Source organism: Penicillium samsonianum, assembly GCF_028829775.1.
Source record: "Penicillium samsonianum strain IBT 33392 chromosome Unknown utg000009l_segment0_segment0, whole genome shotgun sequence".
In the NCBI taxonomy this organism is placed as follows: domain Eukaryota; kingdom Fungi; phylum Ascomycota; class Eurotiomycetes; order Eurotiales; family Aspergillaceae; genus Penicillium; species Penicillium samsonianum.
Genome location: NW_026643267.1, coordinates 1,817,250 through 1,839,938, shown reverse-complemented (window position 1 = coordinate 1,839,938; position 22,689 = coordinate 1,817,250). Strand labels below are relative to the sequence as shown.

The 22,689-nt window shown below is 48.1% G+C and overlaps 6 protein-coding genes across 6 annotated transcripts; 4 read left to right on the top strand and 2 right to left on the bottom strand.

Annotated features, from left to right (window-relative positions):
* Nucleotides 1-627: 627 nt before the first annotated feature.
* Nucleotides 628-1,182, top strand: N7471_013607 (uncharacterized protein; the record flags this gene model as incomplete). Its single annotated transcript, XM_057286326.1, has 1 exon — nucleotides 628-1,182. One exon carries the CDS (start codon nucleotides 628-630, stop codon nucleotides 1,180-1,182), a length of 555 nt encoding a protein of 184 aa, XP_057129651.1.
* A 328-nt stretch (nucleotides 1,183-1,510) lies between these two features.
* On the top strand, nucleotides 1,511-2,950 carry N7471_013606 (uncharacterized protein; the record flags this gene model as incomplete). Its single annotated transcript, XM_057286325.1, has 1 exon — nucleotides 1,511-2,950. One exon carries the CDS (start codon nucleotides 1,511-1,513, stop codon nucleotides 2,948-2,950), a length of 1,440 nt encoding a protein of 479 aa, XP_057129650.1.
* Nucleotides 2,951-4,314: 1,364 nt separating this feature from the next.
* Nucleotides 4,315-4,722, top strand: N7471_013605 (uncharacterized protein; the record flags this gene model as incomplete). Its single annotated transcript, XM_057286324.1, has 1 exon — nucleotides 4,315-4,722. One exon carries the CDS (start codon nucleotides 4,315-4,317, stop codon nucleotides 4,720-4,722), a length of 408 nt encoding a protein of 135 aa, XP_057129649.1.
* Nucleotides 4,723-9,995: 5,273 nt separating this feature from the next.
* Nucleotides 9,996-12,107, bottom strand: N7471_013604 (uncharacterized protein; the record flags this gene model as incomplete). The annotated part of the gene is made up of 1 exon (XM_057286323.1): nucleotides 9,996-12,107. The coding sequence occupies one exon, from the start codon at nucleotides 12,105-12,107 to the stop codon at nucleotides 9,996-9,998; it is 2,112 nt and encodes a 703-aa protein (XP_057129648.1).
* Nucleotides 12,108-13,681: 1,574 nt separating this feature from the next.
* Nucleotides 13,682-14,257, top strand: N7471_013603 (uncharacterized protein; the record flags this gene model as incomplete). Its single annotated transcript, XM_057286322.1, has 1 exon — nucleotides 13,682-14,257. The coding sequence occupies one exon, from the start codon at nucleotides 13,682-13,684 to the stop codon at nucleotides 14,255-14,257; it is 576 nt and encodes a 191-aa protein (XP_057129647.1).
* Nucleotides 14,258-18,440: 4,183 nt separating this feature from the next.
* Nucleotides 18,441-21,047, bottom strand: N7471_013602 (uncharacterized protein; the record flags this gene model as incomplete). Its single annotated transcript, XM_057286321.1, has 3 exons — nucleotides 18,441-19,981; nucleotides 20,030-20,659; nucleotides 20,897-21,047. The coding sequence occupies 3 exons, from the start codon at nucleotides 21,045-21,047 to the stop codon at nucleotides 18,441-18,443; spliced, it is 2,322 nt and encodes a 773-aa protein (XP_057129646.1).
* Nucleotides 21,048-22,689: the final 1,642 nt, after the last annotated feature.

The window sequence follows — 22,689 nt, the reverse complement described above, 5'->3', positions numbered from 1 at the left end:
GCTAAGAAAACGATTGGCTCTCGGACATGGCAGGAGTTAGCGTTGTGGGCCGACCCATTTGCGGTTCCCCAAAGTCTATTTCAAGCACTGCGCATCTTTACCATGACTCTGGCAATTGATAATAATCCTAATACAGTTATGGTTTTTTACAATATATTCTATTTAGGTAGACCGATATTGTGGTGAGTTACCCCAATATATATACCCAACTCTCTTAGGACTGTAGGCACAGATTTAATCAACGCTAATCCAAAAAGTCAGTGGATCAGAAGCCTGTATAGGAATGGGTAGGCGGTATAGTAAGAGCGGTCAAAGGTAGATGTATTTGGGTGAAAACATTAATGAAACGTCACTGTAAAAGCCGAGAGGCCGATTGGCTTCCGGAAATGACATGTCCGTACGGTTGGCCCCGGGGAGTGCGGCGGCTTACTACGTTTGCTCTGGGGTCTATATGTCATCGTTATTTCAAATGCGAAACATAAATGAAGCAATTTAGACGTCATAAATATGCTATATATTCGGTGCATCCAGATATATAATGCCAGGAGACCCCACCGTAATTCTGTCGCAGTGTAACTATCCTTGATTCACTCTCAATCTTATTCAGACACGCCCAATTACTTTAACATGCAGGTGCAGGCCCATGTGAATGCTAAGCTTCCCTATCTGTCCTTTCAGTCCGAGCTAACCCATCTCAAGAAAATCCCTCCCCGACCGCTGAACCACGTTGCTGTGTCCGTGGCCCACATTGAACCTTTTGTGGACTGGTATAGTCGGATTTTGGGCTTCCAACAGATGGGCGATATTATGCATATCAAGAGGTCGGAAACACCAGACGCGGCGATATTCCGGATCTATCCGGCCAGTTTGAATGAGTATAAAATTGCGTATATGGCCACTGGAAATGGGGCCAGTCTTGAGGTGATTGAATTCATTGATCCACGCCCAGTCCCTCAGGCAAAGTTCTTTCAGTACAATCTAGAGGGATTTTTCCATATTTGTGTGACTGATCCTGACCCAGCTTGCTTGGCGAGGGAAGTGGTCGAGTCTGGAGGTCAAATGATTGGGCAAATGATCAACACGGGAGGTATTGAGTGTGTTTACGTTACGGATCCATGGTGCAACGTTGTGGAGATATTGAATATTAGTTTTGAGCGGTTAGCTACTCAGTTATCAGCCTAGTCTAAATTGGAATAAACAGGCGATTAACAAGAGTGCGTATACTGTGTATAGATTGGTAGATCCGACGAGGTGGACAATTTGGACAATTAGTTTGTAGACAACTATTCGAAATTTACTTATTTTACCTATACCTCTATTCCAGGATATAATTTAAAAACACACTCATTTCATATTGTGCTGGCGATGAGTACTTCGAATGACGCGGGCAGACTCAGTGACGTCAACCATAAATATAAAACTGCTGTTGCTGTCTCGACAAGTCTTTGCATTGCTCTTTGCATTTTCACGATATTTTCTGATCTATCACTGTGATTGAAGACGGTACACTATGCCAAATTCATACATTCTTATCAAAGGGGGAACGGTGATCTCTATGGAGGCATCGGAGGGGAAGCCCCTCGACAATTGCGACATTCTGATAGAAAATGACCGGATAAATGCTATAGGCCAAGACCTATCTTTGCCGACCGAGAGCAATGTGTTCACCATTGATGCAAAAAATTGCATTATTACTCCGGGGTTCGTCGACGGCCACCATCACATGTGGCAGCACCTCCTGCGCGGCATTACGGTTGATTGGTCCCTGTTTGGTTATGCATGTCACCTGAGGAGTGTCCATGGGAGTTTGTACACACCAGATGATGTCTACTACGCCAACTATGCTGCTGCATTGAGTCTGCTCAACAGCGGCATCACAACCGTCCTGGACCACTGCCATGTTATAAACTCGCCCGCACACGCTGATGCAGCTGTGAAGGGCCTGAAGGATGCAGCTATTCGAGGCACATTCTGCTATGGGTTCTACCAGAACCCAAAAGAACCTGGGGATCACGCGAGTACTGCGACAGACACGTTTGACCAGGCCGCACGAGTTGATGATGCTTTCCGTGTGCGCCAAGAACATTTTCCGAGCAATGATCCCCACAGTTCGCTTCTCACATTCGGTATTGCATTGAACGACCCACCGACGCAGTCCCGGGAAGAAAACATCGCGGAACTAGAACTCGCGAGAAATCTGAGAGCCAGGCTCACGACCGTACATGCTTCAGTGGTATCTCACGGGGCCCCTAAGCCAGAAGTCGTCCAGAGTTTTGTCGATGCGAAACTGATGGGGTCTGACCTTGTGTTCAGTCACGGAGGTTGGATGACAGATAGCGAGATGGCTGCCGTACGGAATTATGGGGCTGGTATTGTCGGGACGCCCGATACTGAGCTGCAGATGGGGATGGGATATCCCGTTGTATGGCATGCGGCTGATCTGGGCTGTCGAACGTGCCTTGGACTCGATATTACTTCGAATCAAGGAAATGATTTCATGGCACAGATGAGGTTGGCACTTCAGACGCAACGAGCCCGCGACTATGATAATACAGTACACAGAGATGTCCGCAGGAAGACAGCAGACGTATTACGCATGGCAACCTTGGGAGGGGCAGAGGTTATGAATATGGAGTCGTCGATTGGTTCTATCGTTCCTGGCAAAAAGGCTGACCTGGTGATCTTCCGCTGTGACGACATTGACACGGTGCCCGTTGTGAACCCTATCGGAACTGTGGTCTTCCATGTATCACCGAAGAACATTGACACCGTTATCGTCGACGGAAACATTGTCAAGCGTGATGGGCAGCTTGTCGGTGTCGACTGGCAGTCCCTACATGATCAGATAATAAGCAGATCCCAACGCCTGATGGACCAAGCAGCCAAAGTCGATATGGAGAAAACGGAATCGCTATTCCACTCCTTATTCGAGAAGGCTATGGAAAAGTAAAAGTTTTGAAAATGAGGTATATGTGGGTCTTTAATGATTTCCTCATTTTTTGTAAAGCAGTCATAAGCAGCCCTGTTATCTTTCATTTCAACCAATGCTGCGCATTACCTTCGTTTGCGGCATCTCTGTAGTTGTAGTCGAACCCTAGTGAGATAGCGAGTCCTGGTGTACCATATGTCTGACGCGCCTTAGGCTGCTGATATAGCTGCCATACCTACCAGCGATCAAAGCCATGAAACCAACGGGAAGATCACTCCTAGTAGGATGACGCCATTGCACATTGACTTCGGGTCTCGAACCCGTCGTCTTCAAGTTGATATACGTTTTCGACGGGCGGCGGATTCGTGGGCACTGGTGGGCTTTGGTCAGTGTATGGAGGTAGCCGCTGCTGCACATCACGGCACATATCTAGCATCTCGTGAGTTTCCATGGGTTATTTTGTAAGATGAGCGTGCGCTGGGTCCAAGTCGCTCCACTCGGTCCCGCAAGAAAAGCAGGACAGCGTCATCACGTGGATGGTAGGTGGAGTAAGCGGTGGAGTAAGCGGTGGAGTAAGCGGTGGAGATGCGAACAACTTCGTTGATTTGAGGGCAAGAGGGAGTAGTAGTTTTCGGGCGTAGGCATGGGGAGTGTGGGGCAGAAATTGGGTGGGTTGGTTCGCTTTGAAGGGCCTTAAATTAGATGGCAATCTGACTTGAGAGGTGAGAAAGAACTGCTTTATTGTATTTCCTACTTGCTCATCAGATCGTGATTCCCCGGTTACCTCCAGTTTATCCGACGACATCTCCAGCTTAGAATTCTTCATCTCAGAGGAGCATCCGTCTACACCATTACTGACATCACGAAATTTGAGCAGTTTGGTCTAAATGCATTCTATAATGATATTCCAATCCTTGATAACTCTAGTGACTGGTTTCTGTGGAACTAGAAGGTAAATGAGTTCATTCGGATAGCCCCTGTCGCTGACGATGGAACAACTTCACCGATTGAAGAAGTCGAGGCGCAGCAATGGACTCATCGTCAAAAGTTCTACTCTGCGATGATCACGGCAAAATTGACCTACAATGCGGCGCAGAGGGTCAATGCCTTCAGTTTTTCTCGAGTTCAGCCACTTTTAATGGCAGTAAAAGACAGCTTCACACCAGATGGCACTGGCACTTTCGTTAATCTCCAGCGACGGTACATGTCCCTCACAAGAGAAAAATGTGGAAGCGCCCAAGCCCTCGGAGCCGAGATTAGGAAAATCCATGCTGGAAAACTCCTCCTTGACCCTGACTGCGTGACCTGAGATTGAGCGAACATTCTTTTTCATGCACGCACTAGGTCCTGAGTACGAAAGCTTTCGCGATCATATATTTCGGCAAATGGATCTTGTTAATGAGAGGGACGCAAATGGGAACATCACGAAAGCGGCGCCCACGTTCGACTATATCGAGAACAAGGCAATTGAGGAAAAACTTAGGAAGGGGCAATGGAACAAACAACCAACGGATGCGCAAGCGCTTCCTGCTCTCGCTCTAATCCGAGGGCCAGGTGATAAGAAACTCATACCGTCATCCAACGGAACGACATGTCGAATCGAGATTGATAACGTTCCATATTGCTCATTTTGCCGGAAACTTTACCATGTGGACTCCGAATGCTTTAGCAAGAATCCCAGGCTGAAGGATCAAAAGAAGAATGGAAAGGGACACAAGGCAAAGCCAAGTACAGCATATACTGGGGCACGCAAGCTATCGAAAGAGGCGGCCCTCAACCGACGACGAAGATGACGACGGTGGTGGCCCAAAAGATCCAAAGAAGCCCACCTTCATGGCGACAAAAGTCTCCAGAGAAGATGTTAATGGAGCATTCGGAAAAGATGTCGAAGGCAACATTGCCCTCCTTGACCACATCCCCACTAGGATGGCCACGAAGATTCTGTCGATGCGCGACGCGTACCGCTCCGCACGAATTTTCGAACTGTTCGAAGTTCGCGAACTAATATCTAGCCTTTTTAGGAAAAATGGTTTGTGGAACGAGGTTTCGTGATGCCCGGTCCCTACAAGAATACTTCTGCAAATAAGGTCTAGAATATCAAACACCTGCATGCCCAAAAAAGCTATTAATGTCTAACTATTAAGACTTCCAACGTGCAGCATCTTTCAGTCTTAATAAGGTCCCAAGGGTCTTGCCTTCCATGGAGAAACGTCGAATCCCCAGCACATCTCTCCCACCATTGAACAATCTCTCGATATCTACCTCTGCTGCCGGTATAGCAAGGTGATCTTGTGCTACCTTTGCCATACAACTAAATTCAAGCATGTTGGCCTTCCACCAGTTTCGTATAAACTCGGACTGGCTCTGGCTTATATCGAAACCAGTGCTGATTGTCGGAGTATCGAAATACTTATCAATATCAGACTCAGCGACGTTATACTTTGTAGGTTGAAAGGCTTCCAGAAATCGATATTCGAAGCTCTTCCAATTGGTGCTTGGAGTAGTCGACACAGGCTGTTTTGGAGCGGAATATGCTTTCTTCAGGAACTCCCGGATTCGGTCAATAATCTTCTCTCCATCTAGTAGCGTTTTGAGCCACTTGGTCTTGATTTGAGGGTCCAGAACGCTTGCGATATAGTATATGTCGTTGTCTTTGACGCAGTCGTGGTACTTCTCTAGGAGTGAGATTCCACGGAAACAGGAACAGTTATTGCTGGTGAGACCTTCTGCCACTCGCCTCGTCGTTCCTTGATAGCGAGGGGAATAGAACGGAGCTCTCCAAACATACGCGCTGCCATATGAATTGAAGGGCTATCCCGAGAGACGTACTCGGTATATTCGTTGAAGGGAGCCAGGATCTTCTTGATATCCGAGAGCTGTCTCCAGTCGTTTACTGTGAGACGTAAGGCTTCGATATCTGGATCATCGTTGACTGTATTTTCGAGCTGACGGCAACACTCTTCAGCTCTCACAATCATAACAAAGGTAGAGTTCCACCGAGTATCAACATCGTAGTTGATAGCTTTTGTACAACCAGGTCGATTATCCCACTTCTGTATCCGCTGAGGAGATCGCGCAATCCAAAGGACAAGTAGTCGAAGCTTTGCAATAGGCGATGTAGGAGCGTTGACCGTCTTCCAGCTGCTCTTAGCAACATCATCAAGGATATCACAGGCTTCCTTATGCGAACTGGCGCGTAGAGACCTCAATATAGTTTTCATAACCAAGTTCAAGATGTGAGCAAAGCAGCGGATTTGGGAGTTATGGGTAACTTTCATCGTCCCTTCTCGGATGATAGTCTCGGCCAGGTACTCATCGTACCGCTGAGACAGCTTTTGGTAAAGATATCGGTGTAGGGTATCGTTATTCGACGCGTTGTCAGCTGTAAATGTCATAACTTTATCAGATATATGAAACCTCTCGAGAACCGTCGCAACGATATTAGCAAGGTTCTCTCCAGAGTGATTGCCTTCGATTTCAACGAACTTAATACATGCTTGATATTGCTGGAAAGCGGAGGACATCCAGTGAGCATTAATTGCTAGCATTGGCAATGAATTCTGACTTATCTAACCATCTCAAGATAGCGCAATTGAGGATGCAGAAGACATTAAGATTCGAAGTTCACTGTCAAGAGCATCAAACCGAAGACATAATCGGTGCGACATAGTATCCGCACTTGGCACAGAGTCCTGAAAGCCTGCGGACCTCAACATAGCCTTGAATGAAGGCTGTTCGACGCATGTAAACGGTTGGCAGGTTAATACGATCTAATTCAAGACAGCTTCTTCGAATGGGAGCTTCTTTTCCTTGGAAATCCATGAGCTTAGCGGTCCTTGCCACTCTGAATGGCCGTCCTGGAAGAGCTTGTGGGTTTGCTGCAGGTGCTGTTTTAACGCTGTGGTTGAAGATCGCAGTTTCGATGCAAATCGAAAGAATCGGCAGGTGGATGGCGACATAATACACAGGTTTTTAAGCTCGGGTCGCTCCTTATTTCCTAGTATCTAGGTACCAGATTCAGGTGTAGTAAGGTAGTGTTTCCAAACCCAGCTCCGCTCTTTCGACTTAGTCTTATCTTTCTGTTTGATTTCGATCCTCTCTACCTCGCATTCGACCTGAGATATTGATTGCGAGGGACATATATCCGTATCAAGATTCGATAAACTCATAGAGACATTGCTGGGAGCCGTAGGAGAGGTTGAAATCGGAGGAGTCGGCGACTTAAGGGCGGACCGCACCGCCATCTTCTTTCGGGGAGGCGGAAGTGGTATATCCTCTGCAAGGAGGCCATATTTATTAAGCGCCGCATAACCGCGTTTATTCTTCCTAGTATTAGGACAGTCAACTGTTGTAGCAAGTGGAGAAGTCATATGTAACGTTATATTAGTATTTCAAGCTTGTGTCTTGATCGATCGCTTACCCTCGGGCACCCTGAAGTGACGGTTTGCAGTAGCTTTTGAACCCCATTTGGATGTTGTTCTTGGTAAAAGCACGTATGCGCGAAGACACGTTCTTGTGGAGTCTCCGCTAACCCGATTAGACTATCCATCTACTCTTCATTAAATGCAATGTGCAACTATTCATACTATAACTCTAAATTAATATATTACGTGTATCTCAGTACGATCTATGAGCTAGTATAATTTGAAGCAAAACAGACCACATATAAGATTATCGATCTGTGGAGTAACCTCAGGAGTCGAATAATATATATTTGGATGCAGGTTTTGGACGAAAATTGCATCAATTAATACTGCCCTACAGCTTCTTAATCTTAAGGTCAGATTGCCCAATTTTGATATCAGACTGAATCTAGCCTACTTATCTCTGTATCCAACTATTAGTTAACTAATTATTAGACTACCTGTATGAGGTATTGATTGCTAGCTATCGTATTGAACAACAGGCGTGATTGACCGCCTTCCCAATGAAGCTTTAGAACAAAAAAGGTCGCGAACTTCGAATCGAAGTCGAATCGGTCTTGAATTCGAATTCGTACGAATCGTTATGTTCAATATTAGTTCGAATCGAATCGAATTTGCCAAAAGTTCGATTCGATTCGATTCGTGCGGAGCGGTATGTGTTGGTGTGTTGATGTGTTGGTGTGTTGATGTGTTGGTGTGTTGATGTGTTGGTGTGTTGATGTGTTGGTGTGTTGATGTGTTGGTGTGTTGATGTGTTGGTGTGTTGATGTGTTGGTGTGTTGATGTGTTGGTGTGTTGATGTGTTGGTGTGTTGATGTGTTGGTGTGTTGATGTGTTGGTGTGTTGATGTGTTGGTGTGTTGATGTGTTGGTGTGTTGATGTCGATGCGGTGAAATGTGTGTAGCGAAACATTACTGTTGTAGTGAATGGTCGGGTGGTGAAGAGAGGGGTGTTCAACGTCTCATGGAGGCAGCGCGGTTTCTTGCCATGTCACCCACATCATAGAAACTTCAATTGCATTTTTTTGATTTCGCAAGGCAATTTTGATCCCTGTTGGTCACGCCTTGACGTACAGCCTCCACCAACTCAGTTGAAATGATCTGATTCACACATTGCTCATCTATGATCACGCAATATACTGTACGCTCAAGATCAGACCTACGGGTGTAGAGCCATGTGATGTGTCTCGAAAATCCGAATCGTGGGCTCAATTCAAGATGATTATGCGATAGGCTCTGTTTCTTGCGTCGTCAAAGAAATTGCTTGCGATGACTATTGCTAGTCACTTGAACCTATTCTACACTAGAATGCCTACATCATAGAGGGATTGCGAGAGTGAGTGTAGCTTTCCCTCGTGTTCAACTTGTCATTGGGAAGCTTTGGCTCAAGAATATCTGATCAGCTCCTTCTACATGTAGGAGCCGTCGCAACTTCGTCAATAATTTCCCGTCAGTACTTACGATCCATAGTCCACTCAAGCTCTCGTAGAATGTCCACTACAGCGATGAAGAAACGGTCGTTACTTTCTGTGGACGTATTCCTGAGCCATGCGATACAGCATGCTCCGCTACTGATATAACACGGTTGAAGTCCGATCGGGCTTCAACATAAGCCATCTGAAACCAGACCTGGCAAAAATATCTCTCTACGATCGCCGTTCAGGACCGGATGATATTCGCACAGGGTTAATCTGATCTACGTGTAGTCGTCGCAGGCATGCACCTAAACCATCCTTCCAAAGCAAATATGACGTGAGCGCTTATTAGGGGTAGAAAATATAGTATAGACTGTATGGGAGAGTCCAAGGGGTCCTACAACCCGAGGGCTCTTGTGGTGCTGTTACAATCATCGTACCCACCTTCTGTGAATTAGGCGAACAGTGATATGCCAGAGATCGTCCGGACGCGATGAGTTTGCGGAAACATCATCGATGCTCAAAGTACAGTGAGCTCGGGAGGTAGAGAAGTCGGTGATTTGCTGGCTAGACCTGCTTGCGCCGCCAATTGCGATATGTTAGAAAACGGTCTCAATGGACAAAGGATATTGGATAGCTTGGCTGACCTCCAGCTGCAGTGACATTCAATGTATATGGGCTTTGCACATAGTGCTCGGGCTTGGATAGAAAAACGCAGGCTTCGGAATCAAACCAAACAACCTTCGGTCCAATAGGGACGAGACAAACATTTTTGATAGCATACAGCTCCGTGTATGTCCGAATGATTTGTTCCCGCTCGCTCGTTTGTGTCGACAAGCTCAGGAACGCGGAGAGGAAGAGGGATCAGGGGGACTCTATCAGATGTAGTTGTAGGTTCATCTTCGACAAAAACCCCGCAACGACGGGATAAGGGCTAAGCTAATGACACTGCGATTCTTGTGCCACTCAACGATAAATCCCAGCGTAATATGACCAAGCGCTTCAACAAGATTGCCATTGAAAAGCAGCTCCAGATGTGGTCGAGATATCTCTGTCGAGGCAATCTGGGTACTTGTTTCAAGTAGGTGGACGATCACACTTTTCCTTCCTCCAGGCCTGGCCCGAACGGGAAAGGGAGAACAGGAAAGTATTCTGTCACAGAGGATGCTTGATGGACGAGAAGACCGATCCGACTGTACTGTATTTAACGTTCTGTTTAAGGGGCCTGTCAGGTCCCCATCCATTTCCAGAGGACTTGCATCAACTGTTCGCGGTGGATCGGTTTTCCGATATAATCATTCATCCCCTTAGCAAGATACGTCTCCATATCTCCCTTTAGCGCATTTGCTGTAAGGGCAACTATAGGCACGTCAATGCCCATGCCTCTGATTTGCGATGTCGCTTCCAAACCATCTAGCACCGGCATGCTGATGTCCATGAGAACCACATTGTAGGACAAAGTCGTTTGCTTGACTTGTCGAACGGCCTCCGCCCCGTCCCAGGCAACGTCGATGCGCTTGAAACCAAGGCTTTGAAGAAGCTTGAGCATTACCATATGGTTGACAAGGTTATCCTCGACAAGTAAAATACGCTTGCGCGGCGCAATCTCCCGCACTCTATTCAAGAGGTCCTTCGCATCATCGATTGAAGGCATGGCAGGCTGCTTGTTTGAATAGCCTATGTCTATGCGACCCATTCTGGCTGTGAACCAGAACACACTGCCTTTGCTTTGTGGACCAGGCCTATAGCCCACCGTACCGTCCATAAGCTCAGCTAAAGTTTTGCAAATCGAAAGACCAAGGCCAGTGCCTTGGTACTTCTGGGCTGCGGAATCGGTAAATTGCGTAAAAGGTGTGAAGAGAGTATTGAGAGCAAAATCAGGAATTCCAACTCCAGTGTCCGCAAACTCTGTTGTAACCATGTATGCCTGCGGGTCCGATTCGACGAGAGAGAAAGTAGTAGAGAGTCGAATATAGCCGGTCTCCGTAAATTTCACTGCGTTCCCAAGCATATTCTGAACCACCTGGCGATACCGTAAAGGATCACCACGCACAGCTTTAGGGAAGTCCGGTGGGATCGAACAATCCAGCTCAACTCCGGGTTTCAAGAGAGACCTGCAGTTGCGCATGACAGCATCAAGAATGCCCTTGATATCCACGACGTCGGAGTGAAGAGAAAAAGACCCAGATGACAGCTTCGAGCAGTCGAGGATGTCGTTGATAATCTGGAGCAAGATCGATGTCGAGTCCTCAATGATCGAAGCGTATTCAAGTTGCTGGTCGGTAAGATCGGTATCCTTGATCATCGCGAGCGCAAGCTGCATACCGTTCATGGGGTTCCGTATCTCATGGCTCATATTTGCCAAGAAATCCGTCTTCATCTTCGCTGACTCCTCGAAGGCTGCGACCATGCGTGTCTCAGCAGCCTTCCGTCCCGTGAGGTCACGCGTGACCTTGACAAAGCCAACGTGACGACCGAATTGGTGAATGGGCGTGATCATCACGTTGGCCCAAAAACGCGATCCATCTTGTCGATATCGCCAGCCTTCATCTTCCATCCGTCCCTCCTGTAAAGCCCGTGCTAGACCTCTACCTGGCTTTTCTATATCACGGTCCTCAGGACTATAGAAAATGGAGAAGTGCTTGCCGATGATTTCCGAGGAAGAGTATCCCTTCAATATCGCGGCGCCAGGATTCCACGTGGTGATGTTGCCCCGAGTGTCGAGCATAAAGATGGCGTAATCTTTCACAGCATCGAGCAATATTTTGTAAGTTTCGTTCATGTAGGTGTGCTGTTCATCCGTCGCGACCCAGTGATCTTTTGAAGTGTCTTGTGCCTCCAATACGACAAAGATCAGTGACGATTTTTCGAAGATTGGCGTTATGCGAAGCTGATATATCGAATTTTTGCTTTTGACGTGTATACCCTGAATGATTTGAACCTCTTTCGAGCTGATAGCTGTACGTAGCGCTCCATATAGAGTAGAAGTGTCCGGCGCAGGAATGATGTAGACCGGAACGTCGCAGGCGCAAGTGCCTACTAGTTCATCCCTAGATTGACCTAAGGTACAATGACTGTCTGAAACTTCCACGATGCACCAATCCTCATCAAGAATCAAGGTAGGGACCGGGTGATAACGATAAATTCGACTCAAGGAGGCGTCGAAACCTGTGCATTTCAGCGGCGTCTCCATCTTCTTCTCGTCCTTAGAATTCGAGCTCCGGTTGGGTTCTGCTAGTGCCGTCCCCTCGTCTCTCAGAGGTGTTGTGACAAAAGGCTTGCAGACGGGCGTGCCCGTATTGTCCAGAGTAAGAGTCAATAGACCACTAGTAAGAGCCATACTCGCCGTCCATCTCCGAACTACCAGTTGATACAGTGAGCAGAGTACGCGATGTCTGTCCCAATATAAAATATGAGAATGAGTTGAGGGTGGGACCAATGAGGCGGCGTATTTGGGCGATATTTCCGCACAAGGCAGATTAACTGAAGGATAGATTGGTATGTGGTAGGCTGAAGTGATTTAGCTGGAGAGCAAAGAACGAAACAGTCGAGGGATGGGCCCCTGCGGTGTGCACGATTGGTGGGGCACCACAGTGGCAGATATCCTGTCCAGGAACAAGGGCGGGCCCACCTACATCATTAACTGCCCCGACCATTCATATGCGACTAAAGTAAGCAGAATTATCCACTCGGTTGTGAGTGGATGGCTCATTCCTCCGGCTGCGGAGCGTGGCACCGCCTTGCCTTGCCGAGGAGACTATGACGTAAGGAGCGGAAGAGGCTGTCACCAGATTTCTAGGATTTCTCCTGTTTGGTCTGTTGGCATGAAATATTTTTACGGGAAATTACGGTAATATAACAATGGCTCATGTATAGTTACCAGTGAATACCCTGAAACGAACGAAGTGAGAGAAAGGGATTCTCCGCTCGCGGGAATACCCCTGTTCCAAAACTTTTATTTTTTTGCCTGATGTTAGCCAAATTGTGGCTTCTGATTCGCTAGTCTGATCCACTGCTCGCCTCTGATTCGATACTTTCTGATTTCTTCTCATTCCACGCCCTCTTCTGATTGCTTTTCAAGAATTCATCATCTTGGGTTAGTGTTGGCGTTTTTTGTCCTGGTCTACTGGCTCTTTCCTCTATAACCCTAACAGCTGACTCCTTAACCCTAGGGTCTGTGCTTCATATTTGCTGCTTATTCGTTGTACACTCTCATTCATTGCTTGCATGCTTTTGCTACGCACTTTTTTAAAGTCTTCTTCTAATTGGTCTGCCAACCGTTTCTCCGCCCGCGGGAACACCCCTGTTCTCAAACTTTATTTATTATGCTGTTGTTACCCAAATTCTAGATCCTCATTCGCTACCTTGACCCACTTCTATCCTCTGGTTCGCTATATCCTCTTTCCACGCCCACTTTTGATTGCTGCTCAAGCATTCATCATCGTGGTTTAGTGTTAGCGGTTTATATCGTGATTTACTGGCTTATTTCACTCATAACCCTATCAGCTGACCCCCTAACCCTATCGTTCATCAGTGTACTTACAGCTTATTTATTGGTCACGCACGCTGGTTGCATGCATGCTCTTGCTACGCACTTTCATAATGTTGTATTGTTATTGGCTTGCCATTCGTTTGTACTGCGTGCTTGCTAATGAATTGGAAGCGGGGCTGGGCCGCAATGCATTGACATTAAATACCCCCCAAACTTGATGAAACCCTGCGGTAAAAGAAATATATTGAGATTGCCCTCGGCTCGAGGAGGTGCTATCCTTTAGAGTGATCAAGGCGCCAGGTTTTTGGGACTTCTCTTCATTCTCCAATTCGTGCCGTACCGCAAAGTATACCTGCTCGGTAAGCGTTCTCTCGTGTAACTGATCGGTATGAAGGACGCCTCTCATCAATTGGCATATAGTAATGAATACATTCAGCCTCCATCCAGCCGATGTCCCTAGTACTCTCTACAGAGTCCAATATGAGGATTCTATGACGACCTATGATATATATGAGGGGCTCGAGGCAGATGATACGGTTACGTTATATGATGGTGAAGGGGACGAACAGGAAGAAGACGATACTCTCCAAGAGTTTGGCGACGCAGTAGAGCAGCATTTGAGCTGGGACCCTGGCTATAGGAGCATTTTTATCTCGCTCTTTTCTCAGGGAAGACATGCTGAAAATTGGATGCTGGAAAGGCATACCCGTTTTGGCAGCAGAAACTGCACTCTCCTTCAGATTAATACGGCGGCTCTTCACGGCTTTTTTATCTTCCGCGCCGAGGAGATTGTTGATGCACTTTCGTTGTCGATATCAGAAGCAGCCCAAGCGAGTGTTGCTAGGGAGTATCTTATTGCCCATTATATACCCCCACGTGCTATTATAAGAAGTCAAACTGTCCATGACATTCTAGCAGGTAAGACCACGCCTTTCTCGGTAGATTCTGATGTGGCTTGGGGAGCCAATAGTGCCATGTCTCAGAATCTTGGTCTTTAAAGTAAAGAAATACTAAGATATAGTGCATATAGCTCGGCATCAGCGTCATCATTTGATTCCACGCCCCTTGCGGCTATCACCTGAGGATGTGACACCACCCCAGCTAATTGCACAGCTTGAGGCAATGGGAATATAATAAGTGAACGTCAAAATATCATCCGTCTCTCTGGTTTTTGTCAACGGAAAGGACCCTTTGTGTACCAAAGATGGCAGTAATTTGATTTCGAATTTAGATGATAGAGACTCCAGTGTTATAACACGATTTATCAAAAATGGTGAAGCATCCTAATGCCGCGAAAATATATCCGTAGTTAAGCCAAGGCGACTTCGCAGAAAAGCGAGATGATGCAACACATTCCCCCCGTACGCCCGCCACTTATCTATGGATCCCACGAGCTTACCGGATGTTTTCAATTTATATACCTCATACTTTCTCCCTCGGGTTGGTAGTGCGCTGATGATGTGTCCAGATAGACCGCTTCATGTTTCTACAACTGCTTCGACTACAGACTTTACAGCTCTGACCCATAAAAGAGAAGCTTGCTTTGATTTACACACACAATTCATCAACGCCCGGCGGCCAAGCCGAAAGGGCAACTATCACTGATCTATCAATACATGTCCTATTGAATACCATGTCTCCTTGGAGCCCATATATGGTCAGTATATGTTATCTCAGCTGTCAATATCGTAGCGGGTCCTCGTGGGTTAGTAATTTTGTTAGTAGACTGGCTTGAAGGCGCTTCTTCAAGTGTTCAACATCCTATCCTCGGCAGTTGAAGCGCGTCTACCGTCTCTGGCACAAGGTGGTTGGTGTGGGTTGGTTCGGGGGAAGGGTGTCATTGTGTTGGTCGACATGGTTAAGCGGCGTCAAGTCGGCCGGCAACGGTAGGCCGACCAAGTTGGCCAGCAGTGGTATGAAGCAGCCGTCCGCAACCAGGCGCGAGTATTAAAGGTCTCCAGGATTGCCTCCCCATTAGTTGCTACACATGCGAGCCCGCGTCAGATATCGTCAGCCTCCAGACGACGCCTCGCGGGATCAAATAAGACTCGACGGTGCCCCTGTCAACTAGCTCCGAGCCGGTGCAGCCAATCAATCCCTTTGTCACTGCCGCAATGCTGCGAACGAACAGTGTCCCATGGCACGTTTCGCCGGCTCGACCAGCTATTCTGTCGTCGGTCACTAATATCCGGGCTGGTGTCCAAGACTTGACGCTCCAGAATCTCAGCTTGAGTGAAGAGGTCGACGACGTCCACTGTGTGTTTTGTCTGACCGAGGATGAAGATCATGCAAACGAGTGCGTGATCTTGCGTTGCAATCAGTACCGAGCGCTCGCCCATCTAGCCTGCGCGGAAGAGTAGTTGGAAAAGCGACGGCCAGACTTTGGCACATCATGCTGCGTTTGGTAAGTATGGATGATCTCGGTTCTGCAATATCGGGATGCTGATGAATATAGTCGAAATGAAGGAACTCTAGACGCCTTGATTTGCCCACTCCGAGTCGCCTCGTCGGATGCCGAGACATTTCGTCCACACGGCAAGCGAATCGTCTCCCGATAGAGAACTTATCACGGCCAGGAATTCACCACCAAACGATCCTCGTCAAAGTCAGCCGCGTCCGTAGTCAGCTAGAAGAGTGCGATCCCAAGGGGCATCAGTCGAGCAGAGTGAGGAACATAGCCCCCGTCGCTCAGCCAGAATAGCAGGAGCTCATCTGCCGCGGGACTCTTCTATCTCTATATCACTTCGCCTGTCGGCACCACTGAATTCCACCGAGCATAATTGATCACATTTTACAGCGGAGGTGTGGCAGAAATGGACTTGAGATTAGAGAAGCGACTGTCAATCACTCACCCGTGATGCTATGTGACCAGACAGTCGGCATTGGGATCAGCATCTCAGAGCATAGCCGTGATGTAGAGAACAAGTAGTGAGATAGAGAGTTTGGAGCAAGCTTAGCATCTAAACAAATGAAACCCTGATCAGTAAAACTCCACAGAGCACTACGCAACCGTTTCTTCTTTGTAAGTGCTAGATGTCATTGCACCTAGCCAAAAGCTATTGCTAGTGTCGCTTGAATTCAAAATGTGTCTAAGCATGAAACCGAGTCCCGGTAGTTAAAAGTGCTGGTAGCATCGTACCTAACGGCGGTGACCAAAGAAAATGTTGTGATATGTGGCTGATGCAGATCAGGAACCAAGCCGAACCATCGGAATTAATCCCGAGGTGTCTATACGAAGAATCAAGTTGATTTCCAATCAACTTGATCTTCTCGTTGTATATATAGCCTCATGTTTCCCTCTGAATAAATACAACAATTCATACCTATGAACTACAACACATTCGACTAAAATGCACGAGCGCAAGGATCACAGCTCTTTGCTGTCTCTTCGTCCCTGGTCCACCAGAACAGGTGAGTCCTGAGATGTCTCTCCGATCTACAAGCTAATGAACGACAGTGACCCTTGAGGATTAAGCATCCCAGTCAGTGCTCCGCGCAAAGCCATGGCTTACACACTATTCCTGGCCCCGTCGCTCCAAACTACGCAGCATACCGTAGGTGAGGTATATGAACCAAACGAGCGGCCAAATAAAGGTGCGAATATCCGATTGCGTGCTTCGCTGTATAGAAGCTTGAGAGGTCCATTCTTCCTGATAATGTGAGTGATTTATCGCCCCCGCTGCTGCGCTATATCAGTTATTTGCGCCAATTCATGTGCCCCAGAACACGAATACCATTACTAGATTCATGCCATTGTATATAGGAGCAGCCCGTCGCCACCCGTGAAACATCCTTGTGGGAAGTCCTTTTATCGTCGGATCCAGATAAGGCCAAGGCGTCACTACGACGCGTGCTCCATCGCGTCTTCCGCCCTCGACCTCACCGCCTTCACACTGAACGGCGGAGTGTATGAACCTATGGCCGTCCGCATCGCGAGGTCCTAACCCCATGACGACTGTACAATTTCCTATCGCAGGTGGTTCGTCACGCGCCTTTGGCTCTCAGAAGTTGCCCGGTGCACCCAGCGCGGCTTCTTCGAAGTGATAGCCGGAGAGTGCGACGAACTGGAGACAACATCATGTCAACATGGCATGGATGGTGACTGCATTGATGAAGACAATTGTAAGTGATCTCGTCGGTAAGATATGACCACGAAGCTAATTGATCGTCTCGTCTCAAGCGAACATTCTGCGAACATTATGAACAGGTAAGTCATAACAACTCGTCCAAGTGGTAAGCCTAGCTGACTCGGATCGTACAACAGGAGGTCCCTCAAATTCACTCATACTCGAGTAGAATGTGAAGCGAACAAGTCATGTGGAAGTGATAGACAGCATGCGATCGCATCGGTATAGGGGACCCGAGCAGACAAGATCATCGATGATGAGTCAATGTAAGGTTCAGATCGTCTCGGCCCTTCTCTCAGTCGACTCCGTGCATCAGTCATGTGCTGATGTGTCTGCCCGATACGAAGTCCAAGGCACAACGGGCTTATACCACAGTGTGTCTTGGCGTTCGAACACTGTGAAAGAATAGCCTCCTCGTGGATCGAATTCCTGGCGTCCAATGGGCGATCCTCATTGTTCTCGGTTGGCATCTCGCGTCCTTTTCAGTCCTGGAACTCCAAACGACCCGAGGAATGCTGGTGGTTTTGTCTTGCTTCATGGCAGGTGAGCCATACAGTCATTCTCGAAATTGCCTTGACCAGTACACACTGAGATTATCTTTCTCGGCCCCACCGCCAAGACCTGAGCGCGGATCAATCCATTGAGCAGCTCATATTCAATTGAGGGACGCAGTTAAATGCGCCTTGTATGGTACTGTATCTTCCGACGTAATATTACACATGCCCTCCTGAGAATTCGGTGGAATTCTATGGACCCTAACTGGTGGGTTTCTGCAAATCGTATGGACCGCTTGACGCCTGCTAACTTGATCTGCTCGGTGAGGTTGGTTTTCCTTCTCCGCCTGTGCGGCACATGCCAGTCATCATTTCTGAGAGCTGTCTCTGTCTATCATGACGAATGATAAACTGATTTCCGAAAGAAGTAACTGGCTATTACGTCGGGTAGAGTGGTGCTGAATTTAAGACTTGCCGCCTATTTATCTCTGAGGTCAGGAATAGAGTTAAACAATGCCAGGGAGGACAGCGCGAGCGCGAGAGATATTGAATTAAGATCATCATTTAAAGAAGCAAGTAGCAGTATTCCTCGTCTCCTTCCCTAGCCCCGCCCGCTGGTACATCTGCTCCGCCTGCTCCAGCTTACCTTGGTCCCGATACAGAACCCCGAGATTGTTGACAGTCTCGAGGGTCGACGTATGGTCCGGTCCAAGCGCTTTCTCCTTCCCAGCTAGTGCCCGCTGGTACATCTGCTCCCCCTGCTCCAGCTTACCTTGGTCCCGATACAGAACCCCGAGATTGTTGACAGTCTCGAAGGTCGACGTGTGGTCCGGTCCGAGCGCTTTCTCCCTCCCAGCTAGTGCCCGCTGGTACATCTGCTCCGCCTGCTCCAGCTTACCTTGGTCCCGATACAGAACCCCGAGATTGTTGACAGTCTCGAAGGTCGACGTGTGGTCCGGTCCGAGCGCTTTCTCCCTCCCAGCTAGTGCCCGCTGGTACATCTGCTCCGCCTGGTCCAGCTTACCTTGGTCCCGATATAGAATTCCAAGACAGGTGACAGTATCGAGGGTCGACGTGTGGTCCGGTCCAAGCGCTTTCTCGTACCCAGCTAGCGCCCGCTGGTATATCTGCTCCGCCTGGTCCAGCTTATCTTGGTCCCGATATAGAATCCCGAGGCTATGGACAGTGTCGAGGGTCGACGTGTGGTCCGGTCCGAGCGCTTTCTCCTTCCCAGCTAGCGCCTGCTGGTACATCTGCTCCGCCTGGTCCAGCTTGTCTTGGTCCCGATATAGAATCCCAAGATTATGGACAGTGTCGAGGGTCGACGTGTGGTCTGGTCCGAGTGCTTTCTCCTTCCCAGCTAGCGCCCGCTGGTACATCTGCTCCGCAGCAAGAAGAAGTACTTGGTTTCGAAGTAGCTTTGCAATCAGTGAAGCTTGGTCGAGTCGATGAGGCGTAAGATTAAATATAACGTCGTTCGTGCACAAGCGCTCTTGTACTAGTCGCGTGGCATGAGCAGCCAAGCGGGAGTAAGAGAGGTTTGCAAAGTCATCCGCGTTGTCATCTTTTACAGACGCAGAAATGCAGTCAAAAACATACCAGTAATGATTTGCATCAATGTCCTTGTTAAGTACTGCTAAAGTCCAGTCGTGCACGCAGTTATGCATGCTCCATGACCCAGACGTCTGTTGAGTATCCAGGAAATAGAATTCGGCCAGGATTCCCATCACTCCATTGAAATTCACATCATCTGTGATCACTTCATGAAGCCACTCAGGAGAACTATCGGTGAGTCCGGCATGAAAAAGCTCGTACCAAAAACTCTGGTTATCGAAGTAGGCCAGTAGCTTCAGTATTTTCGCCGCGTCCGGATCTTCCTTTTCTAGGCGAGCGTATGATATATCCCAGGTCGTGTAGAGTGTACGCTCCTCATACTCGTTGAGCTTGGTAGGCCGGCGGGGATCAATGTTCCAGCGTTTCTCGTACTGGTGAAGGTAACGTTCGAAAGTAAAGCCTTTTCTTCGCTGAAGATACGTCCCGGCCGTGGCTAAAGCGAGAGGAAGACCCGCAAGTCGCTTTGCGAGGTGCTTCGCATGAGGATCTAACGGTAGCGATTAGAAGATCCCAAATATATTTAGATATAGCATACCTGACTGAATGTTCTCTCGTTCTGATCGGGTCTGTAGGATTGCTAGGCTATCCTCAATATTCTGCAACGGCTTTATGTTAAGAGTGCTGCCAGCAACGAGATCTGGCCGTCGAGTAGTGACCACAATAGCTCCATGAGAAGCAGGAGGGTAAAAGTCGTTAATCCGAAACTGGTCGGGGTCGTCGTAGTTATCAAAGACTAACAACCATCCAGTATTATTTGGGGTAGATAGCCATTGGTGTACACGTCTCACGATCTCTTTGTCCTCTAGCACCCCGGGCTCCTGGACGTCGAAGATAAGGCTGGCTATCGATCGGAAACTGTCTTTCAATGCAGCCTCAGATACTGCATTAAGCCAGAATACTGAGCTATAAGATTCACGACCGGACTGTGCGTAGGCGATCGCAAGCTGAGTCTTGCCAATACCACCCATACCACCGAGGACTAGGCGCCGTTGCCTTTGAGCCTTGTGATCATGGTGTAGAATTCTTGAGATCTCATCAAGCTCGTAGCCACGACCGACGAAGAGTTCAGAGGCGATGTAAGGCGCTTGACCGAGATAGACGCCAACGGGTCTGCGAAAGCTAAAGTCTTCTTTCGACCTGAGGGTGACTATCCATAATAATGAGCCTGAAATCCGTAGTAGTTTCGAGTGGCAATATGGGGTTAAAAGAGGAAACCGAGACTTTGAAGGGATATTGGCATTCTTGTGTTGGAACTAAGAAATAGTAGTAAAGGATGATTTGGTGAGATGTAAGAAATCATTAAAGTAGAAACATCGTTGACTCCGTTCGCACTAGATCGCGCAAACTCTGCTTTGGGTATAGTGCTATTGATAAGATGTGCTTGATGGCACCTGCTCCTTACCGGACTGGATATACTGAGTTCCAACATGAGCATTGTTGTTGATTTGCTGACCAATGCCGCTATTCACGTTGTTGGTCTGGGGCCCTCCACTGCTGTTGAATGTCAAGGCTGAATGCTCCTCCCTGGTGGTCGGGCTTTTAACAGATTTCATCTCTTGTCTCTCACCATAGTCGGCTAGAGTGTCACGTGCTATCGGGGCACTCTGAACTTGATCGACTGGAACGACCAAGAGAAGCTCCTTCGTATAGGCCGCCGCTACGGTTGCCGCATATCCTTGCCACTCTTTATTCTTGTGGGAGTCGGCGTAGTCACAGATTCCTCGAATGATTAGACATGGAAAGTCATTCATGAGTCCAGCCGCTTCCATCTCCACACAATACAACCCTAGGTCCTGAGCCAGTTGATCTCGGCGCAAGCTATCTTTCACCACTTGATTTGCAGACCCGATGAGTCCGTAGTGGATAACTGGTTCTTGGTGCTCTCGTGGGGGTCGTATAAACTATTTAGATGGATCGCAATCGATGCACGTATCGTATGCGACATGATCATATTCTGCTTGGATAGACAGTCCTCTTGCGTCGGTCGTGTGAATTTGGTAGCTTTGTGGGGCGCCATTTTTGCTTGCAGGTTGGAAACAAATTCGACGATCCGACTATCTTCCGTGAGGTGATGTGCTTGGAGAGTCGCGAGAGCGGTCAACAGAACTTTAGGAGGTCGATTAAGCATTCCGGTTCGCTTGAAGTGGTCGCCGCTTAACGCTTTACCTAGATCGTACTGGATAACGCCTCCAGAAGTTTCCGTCGGCTGGCTCACTACAACATCCCCGAGTCGAATGTCTGCATGGCTGCTTGGTACTCCACCGCCGATACCAACCATAAACCCGAAGCGGATGGCGTGAAAACTAGACAGCAACTGCACCCCAACTGTTGCAGCTGATGTAGTGCCATATGCGCCAAGCGGTAAGCTAGCAATAATGATATTGTGCTCCCCGATGCTTCCAAAAATGTATGAATTCTGGTCCATCGGCAGGTGAGGCAAAGGGGGGTGTATTTTGTCCAACATCAGCTTCGCAGCCGCCGTCTCCATCGGCAAGGCACATATCCATCCGACCGTATAATCGTCGTGGGATCGGGTCCTGGCAGCCATAGTGGACTCGCTCTGCTAAAGATCGGATTGTGCCTTGTGATTTTTGACTTGTCAATTTGTGTGTCCCATAGGAGAAGAATAATATTGTAAAGCGGAGGTCGTGGGAATGATGACGGGAGCTTGTCAGGAGAAGGCGGGGTTGGGCTGAGGCGACATACCCGCGTTGTTACCTGAGCGCACGCACCCTTGTCATTATAATCATTAACTTCGGGGAATTCATACTTTCATCCCTGTAAGAATTATTTAGAAAAAAATCAGGAGGAGGCGTGGCTTCCGTCCGCCCACATGAGGCACGGTCCTGCTAGTATTAAATTTCAAGAATGGGTCATCTCAGGCCGGCTCGGTCCGCTCCCACCGTCGACCAATCCGCCTATACAGTATCAATGTGAAGGGAAGGGGGCGGGCAGATCATCAAAGAACCAGGCCTAGTCGGGATTCTCATAAAACCGGTGTATTATTACCTCGCTAGATACCGTATCATACCAGGTGCATTTTACGGTGGCCCTCAACAAGTATGGCCAGGGCAATCACTGATCCACGCCAAGGCCTTGGCGGTGGGGCCAGAAGAGAGAGTGTGAGTGTGTATCGGTCAAGGCGATTTCGAGAACAACTATACCTTCGCAGACAGCCAGATTGTTAGTCCAAGT